This window comes from Salvia hispanica, chromosome 2 (genome assembly GCF_029641045.1).
Source record: "Salvia hispanica isolate PSC_SH4W2 chromosome 2, Shi_PSC_v1, whole genome shotgun sequence".
NCBI classification, from domain to species: Eukaryota; Viridiplantae; Streptophyta; class Magnoliopsida; order Lamiales; family Lamiaceae; genus Salvia; species Salvia hispanica.
The window spans coordinates 5,148,095-5,172,451 of record NC_142693.1 but is presented as its reverse complement, the minus strand read 5'-3'; the positions used below and the strand labels follow the sequence as shown (position 1 = coordinate 5,172,451).

Genomic DNA, 24,357 nt, shown 5'->3' with positions numbered 1-24,357 from the left:
CTCATGCTACCCGATAAATGTGATATGTTTATTGGGACACAGGAGAACCATATGGCTTTATTTCCGGCTACAAAATACTCCATTTGTCCATCACTAAATGTCTGATTTTGACATCCGAGATATCCAACATTGCATATTTCATTTTACTTTTTATTATTCATTCGTTTATTACACTTGCATTTAATTATTACTACAAATTAGATTTATATTATTTTTTTTACCTATATTCCTTCTGTCTTTCTTAAAACTGGTGTCAATCTCATATGAAACAATTAATGACAGACTACAAGTGATCAGTAGAGTATAAATGCCAGCATTGGTGCCGTACGTGCTATATAATATAATGCATTGTTTCGATCAAGTCCAATTGTATTACGACTAAAATTAATTAATACTCTGTTAATCTAATTAATTATGCTTTGGGATGATTTAGCTGCACTCGAAGCAACGCGGAAGCTACGTACACTAATGTTGTTTCCCCTCATGCTTTAATTTGTCCGAACCAAAAGAAAAATAATAATTTTGAAATTTTAAATGAAGATTGTTGTTAATTAATCTTATTAAATTAACAATTTAATTTCTAGAACGTTTGCCGACTACAAGTACAGCGATGACTTTAATTAGTCGTCTCTTTTGTTTGTCACACTGCAGGGAAACAGCTATAAATAATTTTTAATTAAAAGCATAACCAGACATAATTAGTATACATCTGAGATGTGATACTTGAATATTGCTAATCTATTAGTATTTTCATTCTTTTCACATTTTTCTTAGACTCATCCGAGACTCCATATAATCAAACAAAACGTTTTGTATATTCACGCCTTCATGTACGAGATTATAACACTTGGAAATAGTTTTGATAGTATAACATAAATCTTAATATTATAAAATTGGTAAGTAAGAGATAGAAAGAAAAAAGATACACTACTATTGTTCATTTTATTCACAATATATTTTACAGATTACACATAATTATTCATGGACCTCATATTTTTATTTTCTATTCATTTCTTATTTTAATTTATTAATTATGTATTCTAAATAAAATACGTAATTATTTAATAGCCTAGAAAATTAAAAATATAAATTACCTATTTAAAATTCTTAAAAAATTGATAGAAATTTGTCAAGTAACGGATATGTTAGAATAGTGTAGAAAATTTTGAAAGAAAAAAAGTAAATTTCACTATTTTTTTAAAATAATAATAGTACCGACTTAAAACACATACTATAAAAGAAGCCCACTAGTAATGTGATTACATTGGCTGAGAGAGGAGTTGGGGTGAGCCACCACATAACTCCCGTCCCCCAACTCCCCGCAATGCAACCCGTCCCATCGGAATGGGATCCCTCACAATCATTGCGGATATCTTTATATTAGTGCAAAATAAAGTCCATTTTATTAAAAGAAATTGGGTAAATAGCCATTTAAATCGTCAAATTGATCAAAATTCAGTCTATCTATAAAGTTTGAAATCCGTTAATTAAATTACAAAGTTTCAATTTTTCTAGTCTATCCCATGAGTCAAATTTTAGGTGGAATCTTTGTTGACGTGGATTGAGATTTCAAGATGGATTGAGAAATAAATCATTAAAAGATGCATGCATAATCCAAAGTGTAATCACAAGAGCTTGATCTTAAAGTTGGATTGAGATTTCAAGATGGATTTCAATGTATGCAAATATTCCACTTAAAATTCGACCCATGGGATAAACTAGAAAAGTTGAAACTTCATGGTTTGATTAGCAGATTTTAAACTTTGTGAGATAGACCAGATTTTGACTAAACTTGGTGATTTAGATGGCTATTTACCCAAAGAAATTTATTATAAAAAAATAATAGTGCAGAGTACTAATATTTATGAATAAACTAAAAAAAAAAAAAACATATACTTCCATCGTCTCAGTCGTCTTCTTTCAAGAAATCAAGTAAGACTAATGTGAAGAAAGACTTTAATCCGTCTTAATCCTTAAATTAAACCTGCCGTAATAAGCGAAGATAATAATGATATCTTGCCTGTCTCAGTCGTCTCCTTTCAACCATGTAGCCAAACTAATTCGAAGATTCTATTTCCATTAAATTTAATCCAATATTTATATTTATATATAGGGATGCAATCCAGGAGAGACAGCCAACATTAAAAATCAAAAGAAATATTCACAATTTAACCCTTGCCGGCCAAGATAAATAAAATCAATAAATATATATAATATGAAAACAAAAAAAAACACAACTGTATCCGAGGATGAGAAATACATAAACCAATAATCTTAAATTCACTACTAGTTTCCTTCCATCCCTTTCCCCATCTCAATCCTTCAAAACAAAAACAAATAAAAGAAGAAGAAGAATATCTTGCTCTAGTAATTCCCAATGAAATCCGATCAAGAAATGGATGACATAGAAAAACATAGAGAAAATTCCGATGCACCAAAGCTTGAGGAGGCCAAAGCAAAGGACAAGGACGAGGACGAGGACGCGGGCGTTGGGAGGTCGTACGAGTGCAGCTTCTGCAAGCGCGGCTTCACCAACGCTCAAGCCCTCGGCGGCCACATGAACATCCACCGGAAGGACAAGGCCAAGGCCAAGCAGAAGAACCAACAACAACAACACGAAACCTCGAATAAGTCCAAAGAGAATCCTATGTTTATGCAGCAGAAGGTATCATCATCCCCTGATCATCCTCATCATCATCACTACAAGCAGATGAATTATCAAGTCTACTTGCCCTCGTCAAACCCTAGTTCTCGAGGCGGGAATAGTTATTCGCCTCTTTCAAGGCCGGAGGAGGCGGATTTGTGGCTGAGGATGGGAGCCTCGCCGGCTGGTGGTGGTGGAGGTAGCAATGTGGAGGAGACTGAAGTGGATTTGGAGCTCCGGCTTGGCCACGACAAGTGACCGATCATCAACTTTTCGACGATGATCTTGATAAGTCATGGTGTTTTATACTGTGTGTTTGTGCTTAATTTGGGAATATTTGTAAGAGGATTTTTATTGTAGAGATATTGAGTTCAATAAAAGGGGATAAGCATAATTGCTTCTCCTCAGTTGTTGTTCATTTAAAGTCATTTCGTTTTATTAATTTCATGGTCAAATTATTGATTTCTTACCTTTGCTTCATTAATCCTTTTGTTATATAATACTATCTTTTGATTATTTTTCTTACTTTCCATACTCATAAAATTTAATTTGTGTGACTCAACTAATTGCAGGTGTAGGGGGACATGAAGAGTGTAATTTGTTTAGCTAAACATTAGTGAATAGGAGTAGTTTTTAGGAATATACTTGTTGTCTGAAAACCTGAATCTCTCTCTAATTAGAAGCACACAAACACAGTTAACACAGTTTAGTTGATGCATAATTGAGGTTGGAATAAAAAGTTCTTGCAGAGGACATCTAGAAGTAATGTTTATTTACTTCCTTTGAAATGTCATGTATAGGTGACGTGAAGGTTCGTCGATGCACACTCAAGCTTTACATTAGTATGATGTTATCTGCTTTAGCTAGGCTCTCGCAATTTTGTTCTTGGAGACACCCCAAATGGTTTCATACTAGTGATTTGAACCCGATCGACATGATAAATAATGCTTACACATTTTCTAATTCTCTGATGTGTGATGATTTGAACCCGACATGATATAGAAGATCTCTAATTAATGGGAGAACATAATTACTGGAAATGGCATGAATCACTTGGGAAATATTGCCCTATTTATAGCTTATTGTGATTAATCAATTTAATTACTTTTGAGTTTGGGGGAGGGGATGATTAGGGTTTTAATTGGAGTCCCATCTCTTTCTACTGAAAAGATCGGTCCACCTTATTGATGCGAATCAAATATTCAATCTTTTCGCCTTTAGTATCATGCATTTTTATGTGTTTTTAGACTTACAAATATATTATTTTTCTTCTTAGCTAGGTCGTGGATCGGATTAGAAAGGCGGCTACAACGCACGGACCTACCTTCCACACGGCCCGTGCCTTTGTGCCCAGCCTTTTCGGCCTCAGCCCCACAGCCTTCGCACAGACTGTTGTGGAGAAACATGAAAACTCAGAGAAAAATGTAGAAGAAACAAAGACTACGGAGAAGATGAAGAAGGATAGCAACGGGCCATCATCCGCAACCCAGACACACCATGAATTTTCCGGTTTTCCTTACATATGGTGCTCTTGTGTTTACAATGTTGAGCTAGAAATCTTAGTGTTGCTCTTGGCATGTAACTAAACGGGATGTTCGATTAATTTACTACACGACTAAATTTTCTTTTGGTTCGTTTAGGAGATCATCTAATACTATTGCAATCAATTTTTAAGTTCGTGGAAAATACTGGAATTTGCCTAATTTTATAGACCATTGTCACTAGTCTTAATCTTAATATTCAAAATGGCTTATATCTTATATTCAAATTGGCATAGTTTCGATACATGTAATCTTAAATTGTGGGAAATTAGTTACAAGATCAATGTTCTTAATTGTTACTACCAAATTTAAATTAGTGAGAAATATCATATTTTTGGTCAAAGATAGTAATTGTTGAGACCATTCGCTCTTTCTCATAATTATAAAAATTATTATTGACAAAACAAAAAAATTGAAATCACATATGCATTGTATTTGATACTCTTTTATCTCTCTTGAGATTGCTTTTAGTTTTTCTCTCCCTCTTCTACATTGCATTTAATTATACCTCACTTCACTTTTGCTCTCTTTTCCTCTTCTACAATTCTTTTCTCCAACCATTTTTCTTCTTATTCTCTAAAGTTTAATGCCATAATGAAAGGGACCGACGCAAGTTTGATGCAACGCTTAGTGCAATAGTTGAAAATTGAAATGCTGGGACGACAAAGTCATGATATTAAAAATGAATTACTCATGAATTGACTACTTCTACTTTTTGTTGTTGATGAAATTAATTGGCAGACTTTCCTTTTTAAAAATTGTTATCTATCTCATCATCCTCGAAAAAATCTATGCTGTAAATAATTAAATTAAATGTACATAGTTTATGTGATCAAGTTATGTTTGGTTCATTGGATATTTAAAAAATAATTAATGATCATGCATGAATTAAATTAAGTGGTGAGGGATTTGATCTAGGCTCTAGTTTTTAATAGTGTTATTACATTTTTATCAAATTAAAATGATGGGTTACAAATGTTAATAGAATTGGTAAACAATAATTATTTTATTCATTGGAATTATCACGGAGTATATATCGACAAGTTAAAAGATTTATTTACATGAGACATATGAGGAGAATATTTATTAGGTTCAGAGAATAAGAAGAAAAATGACGAAGAAGATGACATATAGAAGAAATTAGAGAAAAAGTGAAGTGTGGGTGAGAAGGAGAGAGAAAAAAATAAATGCGATTTAGAAGTGGGAAAAAGAGAGCATTAAATACAAGCGAAAATTGCAAATTTAGTCTCGTTACATTTGCGATCTTTATATTTAATTTGTAGATGAAAACACTGAATAATGAATGAGTAATGCTACTATCACAAATGTAAACGTTATAAAATTATATAAATCACATTTTTTTAAAATTTGGAGAGCTAATTATGTTATAGTAGTAATTAATTACTTGATGAGTAAAGAACATGCCATAGTAGAAGCGTGATATGGCATCGACAAAATTGGTGACAAAAAAAAATCTCAACTAAAATGTTGGTTAAGAATTTATTAGAAGAGAAATTGAATTTTGATACAGATTATTGTGACATCACTCGCGTGTATTGAGGTAGAAATTCATTACTTTGGAAAAGAACGAGGTAGAAGAGATTTGAGAAGAAAGTGAAACTAGTGAGAAAAAGTATAGAGAAAGATAAGAAAGAAGATTAAAGGCAAAAATAAAATAAAATAAATAAATAAATAAATCTTTTCAATGACATTAGTACTACTCTCTCTGTCCGCGAATAGAAGTCCCATTTTTCCATTTTAGTCCATCCGTGAATAAGAGTCCCGGTTCACTTTTACCATAAATGGTCACCTAACTCATTCCACTCACATTTCATTTAAAACTAATATATACAAGTGGAGACTAACTATTCCACTAACTTTTTTCCACTCATTTTTCTTAACATTTTTTAAAACCCGTGCCGCCAAGGGATGAGACTCCTAATGGTGGACAGAGGGAGTACAATTTAAGATATTAAAACCTTAAATATAAAAGTAGGGACCAAATTTAAAATTTTCTTAAAATACTCCAATATAGTAGAAAGAGGGAAGGAATATAGACAATTTAGGAGTTCATTTCCTTTTGATAAAAATACAAAAAGTATATACGATTCTTCAATGAACACACGCCACTATACACGTCATGACACCAGATTCATTTTGGTCACGCTGCGGTCAACTCTGATTCAAAATAATTTGAAAGCTACTGCAATCACAAAATTTCCATACTATTAGTAAATACTCCCTCCGTCTCATGCTACTTGCACTTTTCATTTTAGGCCGTAAATTTAAAATTGATTTTTTTATGTAATTAAGTTAGAATTTTAAGTGTAATGAGACGTCACTTAATAAATGACCCCTTAAATTAAACTAACATATTAATTAAATACATTAATTCTAACTTAAACTATAAAAAATTTAAGGAGTTTGTGACATGCCGAAAAGTAAAAGTGCAAGTAACATGGGACGGAGGGAATAAAATAATATAAAAATAAATATAATGAATGTAGAATTAATTTAATCATAAAAAGGGCCAAAAATGACTCACGTTGTGCTCCATCTAAAAAGTTGTACCGGAGAATAAATAGTATCTAAAAATTTAAATTTAATGCCTCCTTAGGGTTTTGGAGGCAAATTTTAACATAAGAATTAATATTAGCTATTTTTCAAATTTTAAATAAAGAAAATTATACTCCATTAAACCTGTGGTCAATATTTTTTTTAAAATATCATTATACATTCCTGAACAATGAAAACATTTTAAAACTTTTTCCGTAATTTAAACTAGTACCCCTCTGTCCCGCTTTAGCAGTCCACTTTTTTGTTAACTTTTTGTAGAAATGATAAAAAAATATAGTTAAAGAGCAGAAATGGTAAATTAAGAGCGAGAATAATATAGAAAAGAGTTTTATCTATATTATTGTCGCTCTTATTTTACTCCACTTTAACTATTTTTTATTATTTTTACGGAAAACATGGTAGAAAAGTCAATGGGACTGCTAAAGCGGGACTGAGGGAGTAATTTAAAACTACAAAATTAATTTTTTAAATGACTAAGCTGTGGGTCCCACCCAACCTCTAAGATTCTCTCTCTACAAAATATAAATAGGAAGTATTTCCACTTTCTTTTCTCTTCTCTTCCGTTTCTCTTCGCCACCTGTTTTCGCTCCGCCCACCGGAAGGAACGCCGGCGCCCCTCTCGCTCGCTCTCCCCGCGACTCGCACAACACTTCTCTTTTACAAATTTCCGCATACAAAGAGAAAAGAAGAAACAAAACGATAGCTAACTTTTTTTCAAAAATCTCGGTGAGCTTCCTGCCGAATCGACTACGTACGGATTCTCATGCGTCTACAGGAGCTTAATCGTGTTTTTGTTTTCGCAAAATTTATTTTCCAGCAGATCGGTCAGAAAAATTTTGAAATGAACCAGCATTTTGGTAGATTCCATATCAAAATTCAGATACTAACAGCTAGCTAATTTTTTCGCTGAATTTCGTCGAGAGCTCTCTTTCAATGATTTTTATCAATTGGCTTTGTAATTTGATTCCTTGAGCAGAAATTTAAGCTTCGTTGCCAACGCAGACGAATGTGTAGAATCCTTTTTTTTTTTTTTGCCTGTTTGAATGCAGAAATAAGATCTAATGAGTGTGATTTTTCAGTTACTAGTGTTCTTATTTGCTTTACCGTGAGAAAATTCTTTATGTGATTAGTTCAATTACAATTGTAAAAGGCAGAAATTGAATATTATAGTCGTCCTTTTTGGATGTTATTGGCTGGTTGAATATTATATGTGAACTTGTATTTTAATGTATTATGAATTCATAGGGTTTCACTTATTTATGTGTTTTGATTCGATCGAATATTTTCCAACAGGGAATGAGTGCCTGCGGTTCTGTTGTGGAATTGTGATTGGAGTGGTCCATTTTTCCTCACAACTGTGTATCTAGAAGCATAACATACTTTGGATGGCAATGTTGAAGGCATTAGTATATCCGTGGCTGTTGTTGCTGCTGTCGTTGTATGTATCCATCGCGGCTGCATACAATGGTTTCGGCTGTGGCTGTGATGAGGAAGGGTATTGGAGCTTTGAGAAAATCTTAGATTGGCAAAAAGCCTGTGATTTCTTGATTGCAATTGCTTACTTCTCGATACCGATTGAACTCATTTACTTCGTTACCTGCTCCACCTTTCCTTACAAATGGGTGCTGGTTCAGTTCGTCTTGTTCATTGTCCTGTGCGGGATGACTCATTTGCTGAATGGTTGGACGTATGGACCTCACACCTTTCAACTCATGCTGTATCTCACCGTTTTCAAGTTTCTCACTGCCCTCGTCTCATTTGCAACGGCTATAACCCTTTTCACCCTCATCCCGCAGCTGCTCAAGGTGAAGGTGAGGGAGATCATGCTGAGGAAGAAGACAGGGGATCTTGATCGGGAAGTTTCGATTATCAGGAAGCAGAAGGAACATGCCACGCGTGTTAGGATGCTGACACGTGAGATACGCAAGTATCTTGATCGCCATACTATTTTCTACACAACTCTGGTTGAGCTGTCAAAGGTTTTGGATTTGGAAAACTGCGTTGTTTGGATGCCAAACTCGGGTAGAACGGAGATTAACCTAACGCATGATTTGAGAGAGAAAAGCCTCCCAAATACACATAATTCAGTTATCCCTATTAGTGAGCCTGATGTGAGAAGGGTCAAGGGAAGTGAACGGGTGAGGATACTTGATCCCGAATCTCCACTTTCTATTGCAAGCAGTAGGGAAGTTGGTGAACCGGGATGTGTGGCTGCGATCAGGATGCCAATATTGAAGGTTTCCCATTTCAAAAACGGCACTCCTGAGATGGTCCAAGCCTGTTATGCTATTCTCGTCTTGGTCCTTCCCAGTGGACTGGGTCGAACATGGAGTAAGCAAGAACTCGAGATGGTGGAGGTGGTTGCTGATCAAGTTGCTGTGGCTCTCTCACATGCAGCTGTTGTTGAAGAAGCCCTATCCTTGACAGCAACGCTCGAGGAACAAAAACGAACACTGCAGCAGGCCAACCGGAACACAATGATGGCAAGTCAAGCGCGCTATGAATTTAAGAAGGTGATGAGTAACGGATTAAGAAGGCCGATGCACTCGATTCTTGGCCTGCTATCAGTGCTACAGGATGAACCGCTTAGTGACGAGCAGCTTCTTCTCATTGGCACGACGTTCAAGGCTGGTAATGTTCTTTCGACACTGATAAATGATGTCATGGAAACTGCAGGAAAGGATTATAGCAGATTCCCTTTGCATATGAGGCCCTTCGAGCTTCACTCTATGATAAAAGAAGCTGCATGCCTCTTTAATTGCATGTGTGCTCTTAGGGGTTACAATTTTTCTATTAAAGTGGATAAGTCAATGCCAAAATATGTGTTAGGTGATGAGACAAGAGTGTTTCAGGTGATTCTGCATATGATTGGTAATCTGTTAAATGCAAGCAGAGGAGGTGGATTTCTTTTGTTACGAGTGCATTCAGCGAACGGGAGTCAGGTGTGGAATGACCAGAGACGAGGCCAATGGAGGTCGAATTCATCGGATAGATATGCTTATGTTAGGCTTGAAGCCGGTATTCGTCATACCAATTCTGGTTCCCAGTCAGGCAACAGTTCTGTGATTCAATACAGTAGCCAGAGATGCTCCGGTGGAGGCAAGGAAATCATGAGCTTTGACATGTGTAAAAAAATCGTTCAGGTTTTCACTCAGCCTCATTACTTTATGAGTACATATTTTTCGTTTACTGATGTTGCTAGAGTCCTGCAAGTCAGATCCTCTATTACATTTTTTGCATGTATAGACGGTTATTGGGTGTTTTCATACGCAAGGTAGATATCTTGATACACAGCCCTAGACATACCGACAATAGAAAATGTTGCGCAATGATGCCATAAAGGATCGAACCCTCTATATCATATTGCACAACATCTGCTATTACATTTTGCATGTATAGACATTTATTAAGTGTTTTTTCATAGCAAAATTTAGCAGATATCTTGACACCTGGCCCTAATCCGTATGTGCAGTATGAAATGTTGCACGGTGATGCAATAAAGGATTAGATCCCCTATGGCAGATCATTACGCAATGTCTGTTATTGCATTCATGAACGATTGTCATTTTTGTTTATGGAAATTCATGAAAATGGAGACATTTTGCATGTATAGACGGTTCTTAAGTGTTTTCATACGTAGGATTCGGTAGACACCTTGACACGTTGCCCTAATTAATACATACAGTATGAAATGTTGCACGGTGATGCAATAAAGGATCAGATTATATGGCATCATTGTGCAACATCTGTTACTGCATTCATGAATGATTGTCAATTTTTTTTATGGAAATTCACAAAAATAGACACATTTTGTTCAAGTGTTTTCATACGCAAAATTTGGTAGGTATCTTCACACGTGGCCCTAATCTGTAGATGTAGATACATGCCGATGCAGTAAAGGATCTGATCCTATATGGCATCATTGTGCAAAGTTTGTTATTCATTCATGAATAATTGTCATGAAGTGTTTTCATACGCAAAATTTGATAGATATCTTGACACGTGGCCCTAATCCGTACATACAATAGGAAATGTTGCTGGGTGATGCCATAAAAGATAGGATCATCTATGGCACCATTGTTCAACATCTGCTATTGCATTCATGAATGATTGTTCTTTTTGTTTAAGGAAATTCTTTAAAATAGTGACATTTTCTGCATGGATAAACGGTTATTAAAGTGTTTTCATACCCAATTTTGTAGATATCTTGATACGTTGCCCTAATTCGTACATACAGTATGAAATGTTGCACGGTGATGCAATAAAGGTTCGGATCCTCTGTGGCGTCATTGCACAACATATGTTATTGCATTCATGAATGATTGTCATTGTGTTATGGAAATTAACAAAAATGGAGACGTTTTGCATGTATAGACTAGCATCAAGTGTTTTTCATATGCAAAATTTGGACGATATCTTGACACATGGCCCTAATCCGTAAGTGTTGCACGTGATGCAATAAAGGATCGGATTATCAATGGGATCATTGCGCGACGTCTGCTATTGCATTCATGAAGATTGTCATTTTTTGTTTATGGATCAATCTAATATTTCCCTTACTCTAATTATTCGAGACAGATGATGCAAGGAGACATCTGGATGGTATCGAATCCGGAGGGCTTCGATCGAAGCATAGTTCTCGTCTTGCAGTTCCAGGCGCGGGCATCCTTTGCAGTAGACATAGTAGAACAGGAGCAATCTATTAAGCGCATGCAATCCAACTCCGTCTTCAAAGGTCTGCAAATTCTCCTAGCTGATGCTGATGCTGGGAACAGAGCCGTGACAAGGAGGTTGCTGGAGAAGCTGGGGTGCGTTGTGACCGCAGTCTCATCTGGATCCGAATGCCTCAGAGCTGTTGGTCCGTCCGTGCCCCCGTTCCAAGTCGTGCTTCTGGACATTCACCTCCCCGACTTGGATGGCTTCGAAGTTGCTGAGGAGCTGCGCAAGGATGAAAGCCGGAACTGGCTGCTGATTGTCGCCTTTACTGCAAGCGACGAGAAAGAGACTAGGGAGAAGTGCTTGGAGGTTGGGATGAATGGTGTTTTGGCGAAACCAGGTTCGTCTCACGATCTTGCGCGTGAGCTCGAGTGTATTTTGCTGCGGCGAAGTCGACGATATAACTAGATACAGTGTTAGTTGATTCAATGAACTAACCTAATTCTGCCTTTTAGAATAAACGCAAAGGCACAAACAAGTGTTGTGTAGCGAATATTATCGATGGATTCACAGTATATAATACAATCAGATAGAAAAAACTATCTGGTTTACATATATTTTCTTCTTTCGTTTTGCACCATTATGTTTTATAATTAATTTCGTCCCTCTTAGGTTTATGCACGAATTCGACACTGAGAGCCGTCGAAACTCAAAATTAATTGACGGATTTTGAAGGAAATTATCTCGGTTGTTAGTATCGTCAATCGTAGATAGACGTCCGAAATTTGGTTTGGGTTAGATTTTCGCTATAGAGAAAAAGTGATTGAGTGTGTTAATGATTGTTTTCTCTTTTTTTTTTTAATGTGAAACGTGACGTCTTTTTGGAAAAAATTGTGTGATTTTACAGTAAAAGTTTAGGAGGTGCTAATTTGTGGGAAGGTTGTGAGATTATGTTACGAATCCAACAACCTCGGCTGCTGCAGCCGCTGCAGAGCCTTCCTCATCACCAATTGACAGCGAAGGAGACGGTGATAAGGAGACGAAGAAGCGTCATCCAAGGACGACGAGGAGGATCTGTCGCAGACCGAGGAAGAAGAGGCAGGAACCAAGGAGAGTACAACAGTCCGGAAGTTGAGACCAAGAGATCAACTCAAGCCGCCGGTTCGCTACCAAAACTTCGTCGCCAAATAGACGACCCAGCTTGGAGCGTGGCGACTTCAGTTAGATAGTTTTAGTAATGTATTTTGGTTTCTTTTATTTTACTTTATTTTATTTTGTGAACTTATTTGAGTTGAGCGCTGTATAAGTTCCGTCGGGTTTTCTTTGTTGGCTCTTTCTCGATGTCTAGGTTTAGGTCGAACCAACCCTAGGCTCCTAGATATAAATAGGGGTATTCATTAATTTCACTATTCAATTTATGAAGAAATATTTTGCCCACATAACTTGTGCAATACACATGGAAACCCTATCTACTGCCGACGGAAGAGACTTCCGCGCCAGCCACCGTTTTCTCTCCGCCTACCTCAAGCCTTGAGGTGCCGGAATCGTGTGTTGTGTGTGATGTTGACAGGAGTTCTTCGTTAAAAGAGGAGTGCTCTTAAAAGATTATTACTACAATAGTATTAAAAGGTAGTTTTCATATGTAAAAATCCTTAAAATTTGTGATTTAAGTTGCAGGTAACCTTATCCTAAAGATGATCACGGTTCCGGAACCGCTGGTTCCGATTTCGAAAATTGTTGAACCGAAACCGAACCGCGAGGATATTTCGCAGTTCTGGTTCCGGTTCCAAAACCGGCGGTTACAGTTACGGTTCAGAACTGCCGGTTTTCTGGTGGTTTTTTACGGTTTTTCATGGTTCCCAACCGCCAGCTTCCGACGGTTTTTTGCGGTTTTAGCTCGATTTCGTGGTTTTTCGCGGTTCCGGCACGGTTTCGATTCCGAAATTTTGGAACCTGAACCGAACCACGGTTCCAAAAGTGACGATTTTGGTTTGATTTAAATCTCACAGTTCCGATTCGGAACCGGAACCACCGGTTACGATTCCGCGGTTAACCGCCCGAACCGAAAACCTTGGGCATCTCTACCATATCCTAAGGAAATATAACTATGAAAATGGAGACACATTGTGTAGTTGTGACTTGTGCATATAATATTATTATATGATGTGTGTGTGTGTGGACGGACTATCATGTGAGAGACATGTGTCTTAGGTTGAGAAGTTGGTTGAAAGTTGAAATAGAGTGGAAGCATGCCTTTTGAATTTATAATCATGATTCATGAACTTTAGCACTGTATTCAGCCCTTATTCAACTTGGGCCCATTCTTTTTATCTCTTGTTTTGTTTTCTTATACATTGACTTCATAATCATATTTAAATAGGTAGTAGCTTTTTTTTTATGAAGGAGAGAATCGCACTTTTGTCCACTTATTGCACTTGTATGTATAGATGTGTAATTTTGTAGATTGAATCCAAATCTAGTTTCAAAAGTCCACTTATTGCACTTGTATGTATAGATATGTAATTTTGTAGATTGAATCCAAATCTAGTTTCAGATGAAGTAATTATAAAGTTACATTGGCAAAGTGTTCTAGAATATACTATATATACAGTTTTAAGAAATTCATTTTGTGAAAAAAGTTTATAGTTTGAAGTGAATATTTTTGACGGTCTGGAAATGTATGGGTGGGATAGCACTCTCACCGCTCCACTTAAATCTCCCAAATGTTCATTATGTTTTACAGTTACTGTTAATTTCGCATGTTCTCAATTATACATGTAGAAGAGTAAAGTGATATTTAGAAAAGAAATATGATTATACAAAAAAACAAACCAAGTCGAATAAAACATAAGGATGGGTCATGAGTCCTATATTTACCAAAGTAATATTTTGAACATTTGTGGAATTTGAATAACAAAAACTCTGCAATTACCAATGAATTAAAGAGTAATTAGTTGAGATAAAGAATGCAGAATTGTTAGGGAGATTTAGAATATTGAACAAAAACGGATAATCTGAAAATCGTGATAAATCACTTTCAGATCAAATCAATTTTGGTGGTTCTACCAAAATATTTGATCGGATACAATTCAGAAGATTCAGAACTATAATATGTTGATATTCGAGATTATATTGAACTAGAAGAATCGATCAGGTTTTGAAGAAGACGAACCAGTGCATCTGTTGGGAAAAAACCGAAAATAACTAATTTTCAAAATAAGCGTGCACTCCGCACCTCCAGACTTGTATGATGTCTTATTACGATAATATTGATCAATCAAGTTAGTCCAATTACACTAAAATATCCAATAAGAATGATAGTAGTTGTTGGGTTGAATACTCAAATAAAGGATGATGATTGGAAATGTCTGCAGAATTTAACCATTAGAATTCCTTTCCATAATCAGCTGTCAATCTCTCATTGCTCGTTGCATGAGACTGGTCGGTGGGTTATCTACTTTTGTTCCATTTTCATGAGGTTGGGAAGCTCTTTCATCACTTCACTTGCCCACTTAATTAACATCACTATATTTATAATTTATTATGAGGGGTATTTGGTACTTATTAATTAAATAGTATGATTATAATTATAACTGAATTTGAAGGGTAAACATTTTAAAATAATTTAAAATTTTTGTTTAGTAAAATTAAATAGTTAATACTACAAAACTATGTTTAATTTTAAATTTTTGTTTGGTAAATAATTAGACGTTGATTTTCTTTGTAGAATTTAGGAATCAAGAGTGTTTGTATTGAGTATGACGTCCTGTTCACTTTTAGGAGGTGTTTGAACAGTTCTTTATCATTTCTAAAGAAAAGAAAACAATTCTGATAAAACAAATTTTTTTTAATTTATACTCCATTTCCTATTTAGATGTGGTGTTTGAATTGGTGGTTTGTTATCAATATTCTATAATTATGCATGTTTGGTTTGCTATTTCACATTATATAGCAAATTCTAAAACTAACGACTTGAGAATTTAAATACTACTAGTAGTACATAATTTAACTATAAAATTCAAAATGTTGAATTGAGAATTTTAGAATTAGAATTCAACTTAAATTCAAATATGTGTTACTTCTAGACATAGAATTTGAAATTGTACTTAGTTTTATGTTTCCAACACAATTTTTTTACTAGTTGCACTGCAATCTTTCCATTTATGTCAAAATTAAAGCTTCTTAATTTTTTTTTAAAATTAATAGAATACAATGGGGATACATACTATTTATGTCTCAGTGATAATGGCATGTGTTTTTTCTTTTTTATTGATCTCGTTAATTATAGTCTACTTACAAGGCAATACTTACTATTTTTTGAAATTAAATCGAATACTCCTTCCTTCTCATTATAAAGCTTCTTAATTTTTTGGGCTGCCTCATTAATTATACTCCCGGACTTATAGAGTAGTACTAGTAGGAGAGTGTTATATTGCTAACTCAATGCTTAATTGCTAACTACAACTCAATAATAGCCATTAGATATTCAAATTAAAGGCCTAAATCATTAACCACAAAATATCAATACGATCAACAAAAAACGTCAATAAGGCTATAGGATTAATTCCAATAAAAATCAATAGGGGTATTAATGTCAAGTTAGTTATAACTAACTTTTAAAAGAAATCCCAAAACTTTAAATTCATATAACATATATCAAATTAAAGATAGTTTTATAAGGATTCCAACGATATACTACATGCATATGTTCCGACGTCAAAATTTGAAAAAAAAAATCTAGAATTTTCGTATTTTTCGTACACAGGCTAATATCAATACATCTAAGATAATATGTCAATATAAAGCATATACAATGTCAATCCTAAATTTGTGTTGACATTCTCAAAGCATTGTGTTGATATTTTTGAAACACTATATTGACATTTTCATCCAAAACCCTAATTTGGCGTTTTTTTTTTATTTTTTTCGATTTAATTAATAAAAACGAAAATTATACGTGGTAAATTGTAGACCACACGTTTTTTAAAATCATATGGCCTTAAATTAGTTGTAGTTAGTCATTAAATCATGAGTTAGCAATTGATCACTCCCCAGGTTATATATTTTGAAATTATATAAATTTTATGTATATATGAGTTTTAAAGTGATGAGCCCGGCTTGTATTTTAAGTACATTAATTTAATTAACTCTTAGTTGGGCCAAATTTAATAAGAGTTCTAAAATTTAAATTACCTTCTAAAATTAAATTACTGGTCCTTGTAAAGTATATGGGCCGAAACGATTTATTTGAAGCCCAAATAGCATATAGTATTAATTTCAAGATTAATTTCATTAAAATTTTACTACACTGTCCCTTAAATTTTATCACACTTTAATCGGACACGAATTTTAAGAAATATAATGAAAAGTGAGTTGAAAGTTAGTGGTATACGATTCCTATTTTTATATATTAATTTTATAATAAAATATGAGTGAAAATGAGTTATTTGAATATGAGGTTCACTACAAAAAATGGTAAAAAATGAAATGTGACAAATTTTGTAGGACGGACGAAAATAGAAAAATATGACAAACTTTCAGGGACAGTGGAAGTAATATATTTTATGATAATTAATTAAGCTTAATCTAGATTAAGATTTTGTTAATCTCTATTTTGACAGTGGTTATATATTAAAGTAAATTTTAAATTCGGAATTTTAAGATAATAACTTTCCTACATTTTGTTATGATAATAAAGGTTTCTATACAACGATTCATTTTGACAGAAAAAATTTTAAGTATATTTTTCTAGGAAACAAATTCGAACTATAATTGAATAACCTAATTATTTCATTTTCAGATATAACAACTTTAGCCTAATTATTTCATTTTCAGATACAACGTTAGCCACATTCATTTTCAGTACTTCTTCAACCACTGAAAATATCAGATAAAGATCTCAGCAAAATCAGAAAGCTGAACTACTTCCTTAAAAACGAAAGAAACGTTACAACTACATTTATTTTACTTTTAAATTACAAAATTAGCAGATTCATTCTACAATCATAGTAAATTCAACAATGTATGATATCAACACAACACTCAAAAGTTGTTTTCACAATAGGGATATTTTTTAGTCACAATGGTAGTAGTATTATCACCTACATTTTATCATACATCTGCAGATGGTAATAAACCTACCATAATCATAAATAAAATTAAAAAAACTGCAATAAAAAACCATGAGCAAAATAAAAATCAAGAAAATGAACCACTCCTAACTTGTGATTGCCACTCCATGCACTCTTCGAAATCGAAACTACTCGAACAGTCCAGCAACGCGTTCTGTTGCTGTTCGTACCGACAGATATAGTTAAGACCGACGAGCACCTCGCTCAAGACGGCCTCTGTCTTCTCCCGGTCAGCAAAATATATGGTCTGAATCAAAAGAACGTTTTTCCTCGTCACAATCTGCTGCTGCTCAAAGTTGCGCTCGCTCTGCCACCTCATCATGTTATGCGCGAGAGGAGCAAGCCACTTGAGCACCAGGTCGAGCCTCTCCCTCCAAGCGTGGGCGAGAGGAGCGTCGTAGATAGCCAAGTCTTTTACGTAAGACTTCAAACTATACTTCAGAGTCATTCTCAGACTCGTTGGGAGCATCTGATACAGATCGTCCCTAGCCTCGTCCCCTACAAGATGAGGGTAACGCAAAAGCTTCTCCAACACGATGATAACGTTGGCATAGTGCAAGGCTAATGCAGAGGCTCCAACACTATTAGGAGGTCCACGAGCAAGGAGCCTACTCTTTCTCGCAAACTTTAAACTGCTCAACAAACTTCCTTTCGTCTCGGCTTCATCTCCACTATGGATGGCATGAATTGTGCTATTCAAATCAGTTGCAGCAGTGATAGAATCCGAAACTTGATCGATCCCATCATCATAAACGACACGCTCATCATCATCATCATCCACTTTGGAAGCAGAACTACTCAAACTCAAACACTCCATCAACAGCCTCCCCCGCCCTATGCAGCAGGCAGCGTTGTAAACCTCCGCACAAAACAAGCCTCCTTGGCTCCCTCGGATCCCAAGTTTACCACCTAAACTCGGGCTTTTCTTCTCCACCCTCTCATCTCCAACTTGTCCTGAAATGGCCGAATGAGAACAGCCATCGCTCTTATTATCCGCAACAGACTTTGTGGAACCATCAACATTCCCCCTCCTCGAACACACATCTCCAAACACAAAACACAGCCGAGCAAACACCGTACACACGGTCCTCGCCAACAGCTCAACCACCTTATCATAAGTCAAGTTCCAAAGAGAGACATCTCTCAAATGCCTCACATCCTGCTTCTGCCACGCCAGCTTCTGCTCATAAGCCCTCCTCGTCTCCTCGTGCTGAAACTTCTTCACGGCCGCCTCCATCTCATTCATCACCTCCATCTCCGCGTAAAGAGCCGCCGTGCTGTTCACATACCTCTCCATCCTCCTCACCATACCCTCCATATCCCTCACAAGAAAACTCACCTCCCTAAAATCCACAGCCCCACAAACAATATCCCCATAAACGTGCTCGAAACCCTGCAGCGCCGGGATCGTGCATTTCTTCCCTAACCTACACACCACACCAGCAACCTTGTTCAGATCATCCAGCTTCTCCTCCACAACCAATTCCAATAGACGCTTCTCATCGCCACAAACAAGACTCCTAACACCCTCAGACTTCAAAACCTCATTCTTGAGCTTAGAAACCTCGTTTTCAGAGAGGGAGTTGTGCAAGTGGATGATCTTAGACATGGCATTAGCTACTTCAAACGAGAGTATACCTATAATCTGCTTATTATCACTAGGCCCCTGTTTTGCGCTGGGCGATTTTGTCAAATTCTCGAGATACAAAGCGTGCTTTAAATTGTGGCTCACCTGATTCCCCATCTTGAGCAACCAAGGCTCCGCCACCATCTCCGCCGCGAAGATCCGAATTCGGCGGTGTCTCCAATTCAGATCCGGCCCGCCATGGGAGATTCTCAATTGGAGAAATTCAGCGGCCAAGATTGAAACTTTTGGTGCGAATTGGGGGAGTGATGTGCTAGAAAAGGTTGAGAGAGGCGTGGATTGTGCGTGCGCGTGGGTGAGGCATTGAGCAAGCGTGAAGAAAGGGGAATTGAGAGGTTTTGGAGGGGGGAGTGGAGCTGCAATTGATTGATGAGCACAAGCAAAAGAAGAATGGAGGGAAAAGGAAGAAAGGAGTGTGGTATTTAGATTCAATTGATTGGGATTTTAAGGCCACTTTTGCAAATGCTGTGGAGATGGATTTTGTAATGATGAATTTGGAAAAGGAAGAGAGCGGTTTGAAGAAGGCGATGATGATGATGGTCCTATGTTTATGAGGATTTGGAATATGAACATTTCTTGCTTTTTCTTTTAGAAAAGAAAAGTTAAAATTCCCGATGACTCGAACTCTCGACCTGAATGGAGTAGACGTGTCTTACCAATTTCTTACTTTTTTTATTTTAAATTATGTAAATCAAGTTTTTATTGTACACGTTCGGGTTTAAAAATCATATTTAATGATATAAATCAAGTTTTCTCGTGTAAATCAGACTTAATCATGTGATATCATGTTACATCATGTCATATGCAGATTGTGTTTAGGGTTGAAGGTTGCAGATCGGGTCAATTTTGGGCTGAGAATTTCCTTAACATGTCGGGTTAGGTCTTATTGAGTTGAGACGATATCATGTTGACCTATAACGATCCAACCTGCATGATTTGTAAGAAAGAAGAGGAGAATGGCAGTTCAAGTAACGTCAGTGTATAGTGAGACTCACATTATTATTGGTGCTTAATGAGTTGTAATGGTCGGTCACAGTGGTATAAGTTACAAATAAATTATTGTATTGAGTTCGAGATAATTTTTTATAAATAGAAATGTTCATATTTTTATGTGTTAAATGAAAACAAAAAATATATATATTTTTATTGGACGATTGGAGTATAAAATGTGTATTACAATTGTTTAGATGAATATGTAGGAGTGGGTATTGTACTTGGTCAAAATAACTAATCAAATGATCTCTCATTACTTTGCAATGCTTTTTCCTCGTTAAGTTTTAATGGTGTCAATAATTTATTTCATTAAATCAAATTTGATATTGAAATGATATTAACTTATCATTTAACGGTCAGTATCATTAAAGATCACTGATATCAATACTATCTTGACATTGATTTTTGAAGGTTTTCAAAATTTAATTAAGATTTATGGCCAATAACACTTTTGTCACACCGTTAGTTATTGTTAGAGATTTTGATATTGACTAACCAAATAGGGTAAATTAAGAAGGTGATGATGATTCGATAGTTTCTCTTCAATAGGGCTTTGTATGGTTTATTTACCAAAAAGAAACTAGGAATTTAAACATGTATGGATTGAATTTATACACAAATTTCATTTTCTCATAAATTTTAGTCCAGTTACCTTGTCACGGTTCAATGATAGTAGCGTAAACAATCGATTTAACACAATATTTTGCAAATTTTTGAAATATTCACATGACTTTTATGGATTAATTAGGGATGGAAACAAAAAAAATGATAAAGAATCAACATGTCATGGTAACATCCCTTTCACAACTCAACTAATACTAGATAATAAAATGGGTGTACATGGATTGGATTAGATGATGACTTAGTGGCATATTACAAGAAAAAAGACAACTTTTTGGATGGAAAGCTAGTCTAAATAATGGATTAATATTGTAAAAAAGTATAAGCAATTGTTGGAGTTGGTGACTTTAGTTGTCATAACAAAATAATGTTCCCATGGAAACATAGGACAAAAGAGATCCCAAGACAAACAACAAATGACCAAAATAAAATACCTACAACACCTCACACATATATACTTTTAAAACTTTTGATAATAATATAGTATTATTATTGTGGATTTGGCTCAACAACTGTCTTTCACTACTCACAATGTTCAAAACTTGATGCAATCTAGCATGTTACTATAGTGGGTTTTTTGGCCTAAAAAATCTAAGAATTGGGTTTTTGTAAGAGTGAATTGTTGGTTATTGGGATGGAGTGTTTTCTCTTAGCTTGCAAATGTGATATTCGATTTTTTATTTTATTTATTTTTTTTTTCTGATATGGTGGAACTCATCGTGATTGTGTGTAATGCATGCTTCCTTTGTGCGGCTAGCGATATGCTTACAACTAATTTTCTTTTCTATTTTCTCATCTATTCCTTTAATTTTAAAAGATTAATCACTTTTTCTGTTTCAATTTTCTCGTCCATTCGACCATATAATTTTTTTATTAACTTAGTTGTATTGAAATGAAATTACAGATAGATGGAGCAGTAAAATATATGATAAATAAATTATATATGTGCACACTAATAAAAGTAATGGAGGATTTTTTGAAATTGAGTTTGTTAATTTCAATTTTGGTGGATTCTCGTATGGTTTCTCTTTTGTGGAACGGGTCATGTGGTGCATTTCTTATATTCTATACATGACTGAATAATTATATGTTTAATTTATTACTATTGTTCATTAAAATTCAGGACAAGAAGTGACCACATATGTCAATTATGTGTGGTGTTTAATACTTCTAATGTTGTTCATAATTATTTTGTCGTCCGAATTACGTGTGATTCTACAATTTCTTGACGATCTTTTCCCCCTATTTCTAGACATAATTTATAACTACAGTTTTCTTTTTCTGTTACACATCAAATTATATTATCCAAATTCGAAAAGTATCCCCATTTTTCAAGTTACTTGTATTTCTTCATATAAATCTCACACTTGAGTGGTGAGAAATATAGACTTCTATGCTTTTATTGCAATTTCTTGTGATTGTTAAAGTATGTCCCAACAACATGGCCAATACTAGCATTTTAGATAATATTTGTATAAAACAAAATGAATATAAATTCATGACATCTACTGAATTCACCCTTCTAGCACTTAGAATTTGGTTTCCAACAAATTTTACTTGTTAGAAAATAATTCATTGGTATTTAAAATTTCACCATAAGAAAGTTCATGTCTTCCTACCCTATTGTAATTCGATAGACATATATTTTAAATCACGATGGATATATACATGGTTCCTGGTGGAAGGAACCTCAAAATTAAGAAATAAAATTAAATGGCGTTACGCCTATGTAATAGTGATGAATATGCATTTCAAATATTGTTGGTTTGATACGAGCCCAATACCTCAAAATACAGCAAGCCCAATAGACGATGAAGTCATTGTCAAAATAAAGCCCAACGTCGCCCAAAGCGAAATGTCGGATCGTCCCGACATCTGCGAGATTATGTTTGATCTCATAGGTGAGTCGAGCACGTTAATTTTTTTTGTCGAATTTTCTTTGTTGATTCTGGCTCGATTTACATAAAAGAGTGGAACCAAATAGATTTAGAGTCTATATAATAGTCTTGTTATTAGGGTTTAATTAAGAAATGCAAATTATTTTATATCTCAACCTTAATTTTTTCCTTCCCTTCGTTTTTCTTTATGCCTCTCTAGTTACCTACAACCTCAACATCTTGTCAACCAACTCGACCGACGATCCTTGGGAAAACTTCATTGAATTTGGCATTTGGAGTTCCATCAACCCTTTAGTGTGTTTTGATCCTTTGGGCTTGAGGTTTTACTTTCGTTCTTCATCCGTCTTTCATTGTCAGTTATGACCGTCGCTTGACCTCTGCTTACGACAAAAACGACCTTCTTCATTGTGCTCAACTTCACAAGTTTTATTTCATGGATCTACCCTAAAAAAATGCAAATCAATGACATGGGCTTAAGTTATGCTATTAAATCTATTGAGAGGCCCCAATCATAATTCTTCAATACATCTTTATTACCGTCATATAATTTGTTTGACATAATTAAATATCATACAACCAAGCAAAATTTGTTCAACAAACACTCCATTTTCAAATCTATGAATTATTCAAATTCAAAACCTATGAAATGGACTTGAATTATATTGACCCTCTCTCGAAGCTTCGAGTCTTTTCTCGTGCCTTCGTCACATAGATCGCATCTCAATGCTCTCCTTCCATTTTCAGATCCCATATTTATCTCAATTATAAATATTGTTCAATTCCTAAATTATATATTTACCATAATTCATATCAATAATTAACACAATTAATTGCAAAAAAAAAAATAAAAAAAAAAATCAGGTAATCAAAAAAATTAAAAAGATAAGTATATAGAAATCATCCTAATCTCTCAGAAACCCCAATCTGTACAAAAGGCATAAACGGCGCCGGCTCATAGCCGAACGGCGCAGCCGGATGCTGCCACTTTTTCATCACCACCACCGGCTTCTCAGCCACCGCCGCGGCGGACGTCTCAGATCTGACCTCCAGCGCCGCATCATCGGAGGTCGGCGATTGAATCAATGGCGACAGAAGCGGAATCGCCGCCTTCCACTCCGGCGCAGGGCCGATCTGCAACGACGCCGGCGCTCTCCTCTGCAACCTGTTCGATTGCCGCCGCGCCGATGACTTCCGATCGCCTGAATCCGCCATAATACCAGCTGAATTGATTGAAATCTTCGAAGAATGGAAGCAATTTTAGGAATTGATTCTCTTTTTGCTGAAGCTTTTTTTGGGAGTGAGTGAAGAATTGGTGATGGAGAAATGGAATTGGGGGCGAGGGTTATATATAGGCGGCACGTGGCTCGCACGCTTCATGATTTTGGTCAAAGGTTGTTAATGTTCCTTTGACTCGAGTGGCCAATGAGCCGTTGCTGAACTGGCTTGGAATATTTACTTTTGGTAATTAGTGGAATTACTTTCTTTTTTTAGAAGTACAGTATAATTTAATTATTAATGAAGATTGTTGCAATTATTTTGAAATTTGAATAGTTAGGAGTGGTATAATTAATTTTCAGAAATTTGATTTGAGTGTTGAATTAGGCAATGTTTAAAAAAACTGGACTACGAAGCGAATCAGCGAAGGTTCAAC

At 35.4% G+C, this 24,357-nt stretch overlaps 3 protein-coding genes and 1 pseudogene across 3 annotated transcripts; 2 read left to right on the top strand and 2 right to left on the bottom strand.

Moving 5' to 3' along the window:
- The first annotated feature begins 2,395 nt into the window (after positions 1-2,395).
- On the top strand, positions 2,396-2,902 carry LOC125185276 (uncharacterized). The gene has a single exon (XM_048081789.1). The coding sequence runs from the start codon at positions 2,396-2,398 to the stop codon at positions 2,900-2,902; it is 507 nt and encodes a 168-aa protein (XP_047937746.1).
- A 4,430-nt stretch (positions 2,903-7,332) lies between these two features.
- On the top strand, positions 7,333-12,033 carry LOC125202565 (protein EIN4-like). The gene is made up of 3 exons (XM_048100987.2): positions 7,333-7,488; positions 8,056-9,905; positions 11,341-12,033. Exons 2-3 carry the CDS (start codon positions 8,148-8,150, stop codon positions 11,884-11,886), a joined length of 2,304 nt encoding a protein of 767 aa, XP_047956944.2. The 5' UTR covers positions 7,333-7,488; positions 8,056-8,147; the 3' UTR covers positions 11,887-12,033.
- A 5,415-nt stretch (positions 12,034-17,448) lies between these two features.
- LOC125190193 (protein PSK SIMULATOR 1-like) lies at positions 17,449-19,748 on the bottom strand. Its single transcript, XM_048087453.2, has one exon. It carries the CDS (start codon positions 19,318-19,320, stop codon positions 17,617-17,619), a length of 1,704 nt encoding a protein of 567 aa, XP_047943410.1. The 5' UTR covers positions 19,321-19,748; the 3' UTR covers positions 17,449-17,616.
- Positions 19,749-23,568: 3,820 nt separating this feature from the next.
- On the bottom strand, positions 23,569-24,032 carry LOC125201717 (uncharacterized protein At4g14450, chloroplastic pseudogene; annotated as a pseudogene).
- Positions 24,033-24,357: the final 325 nt, after the last annotated feature.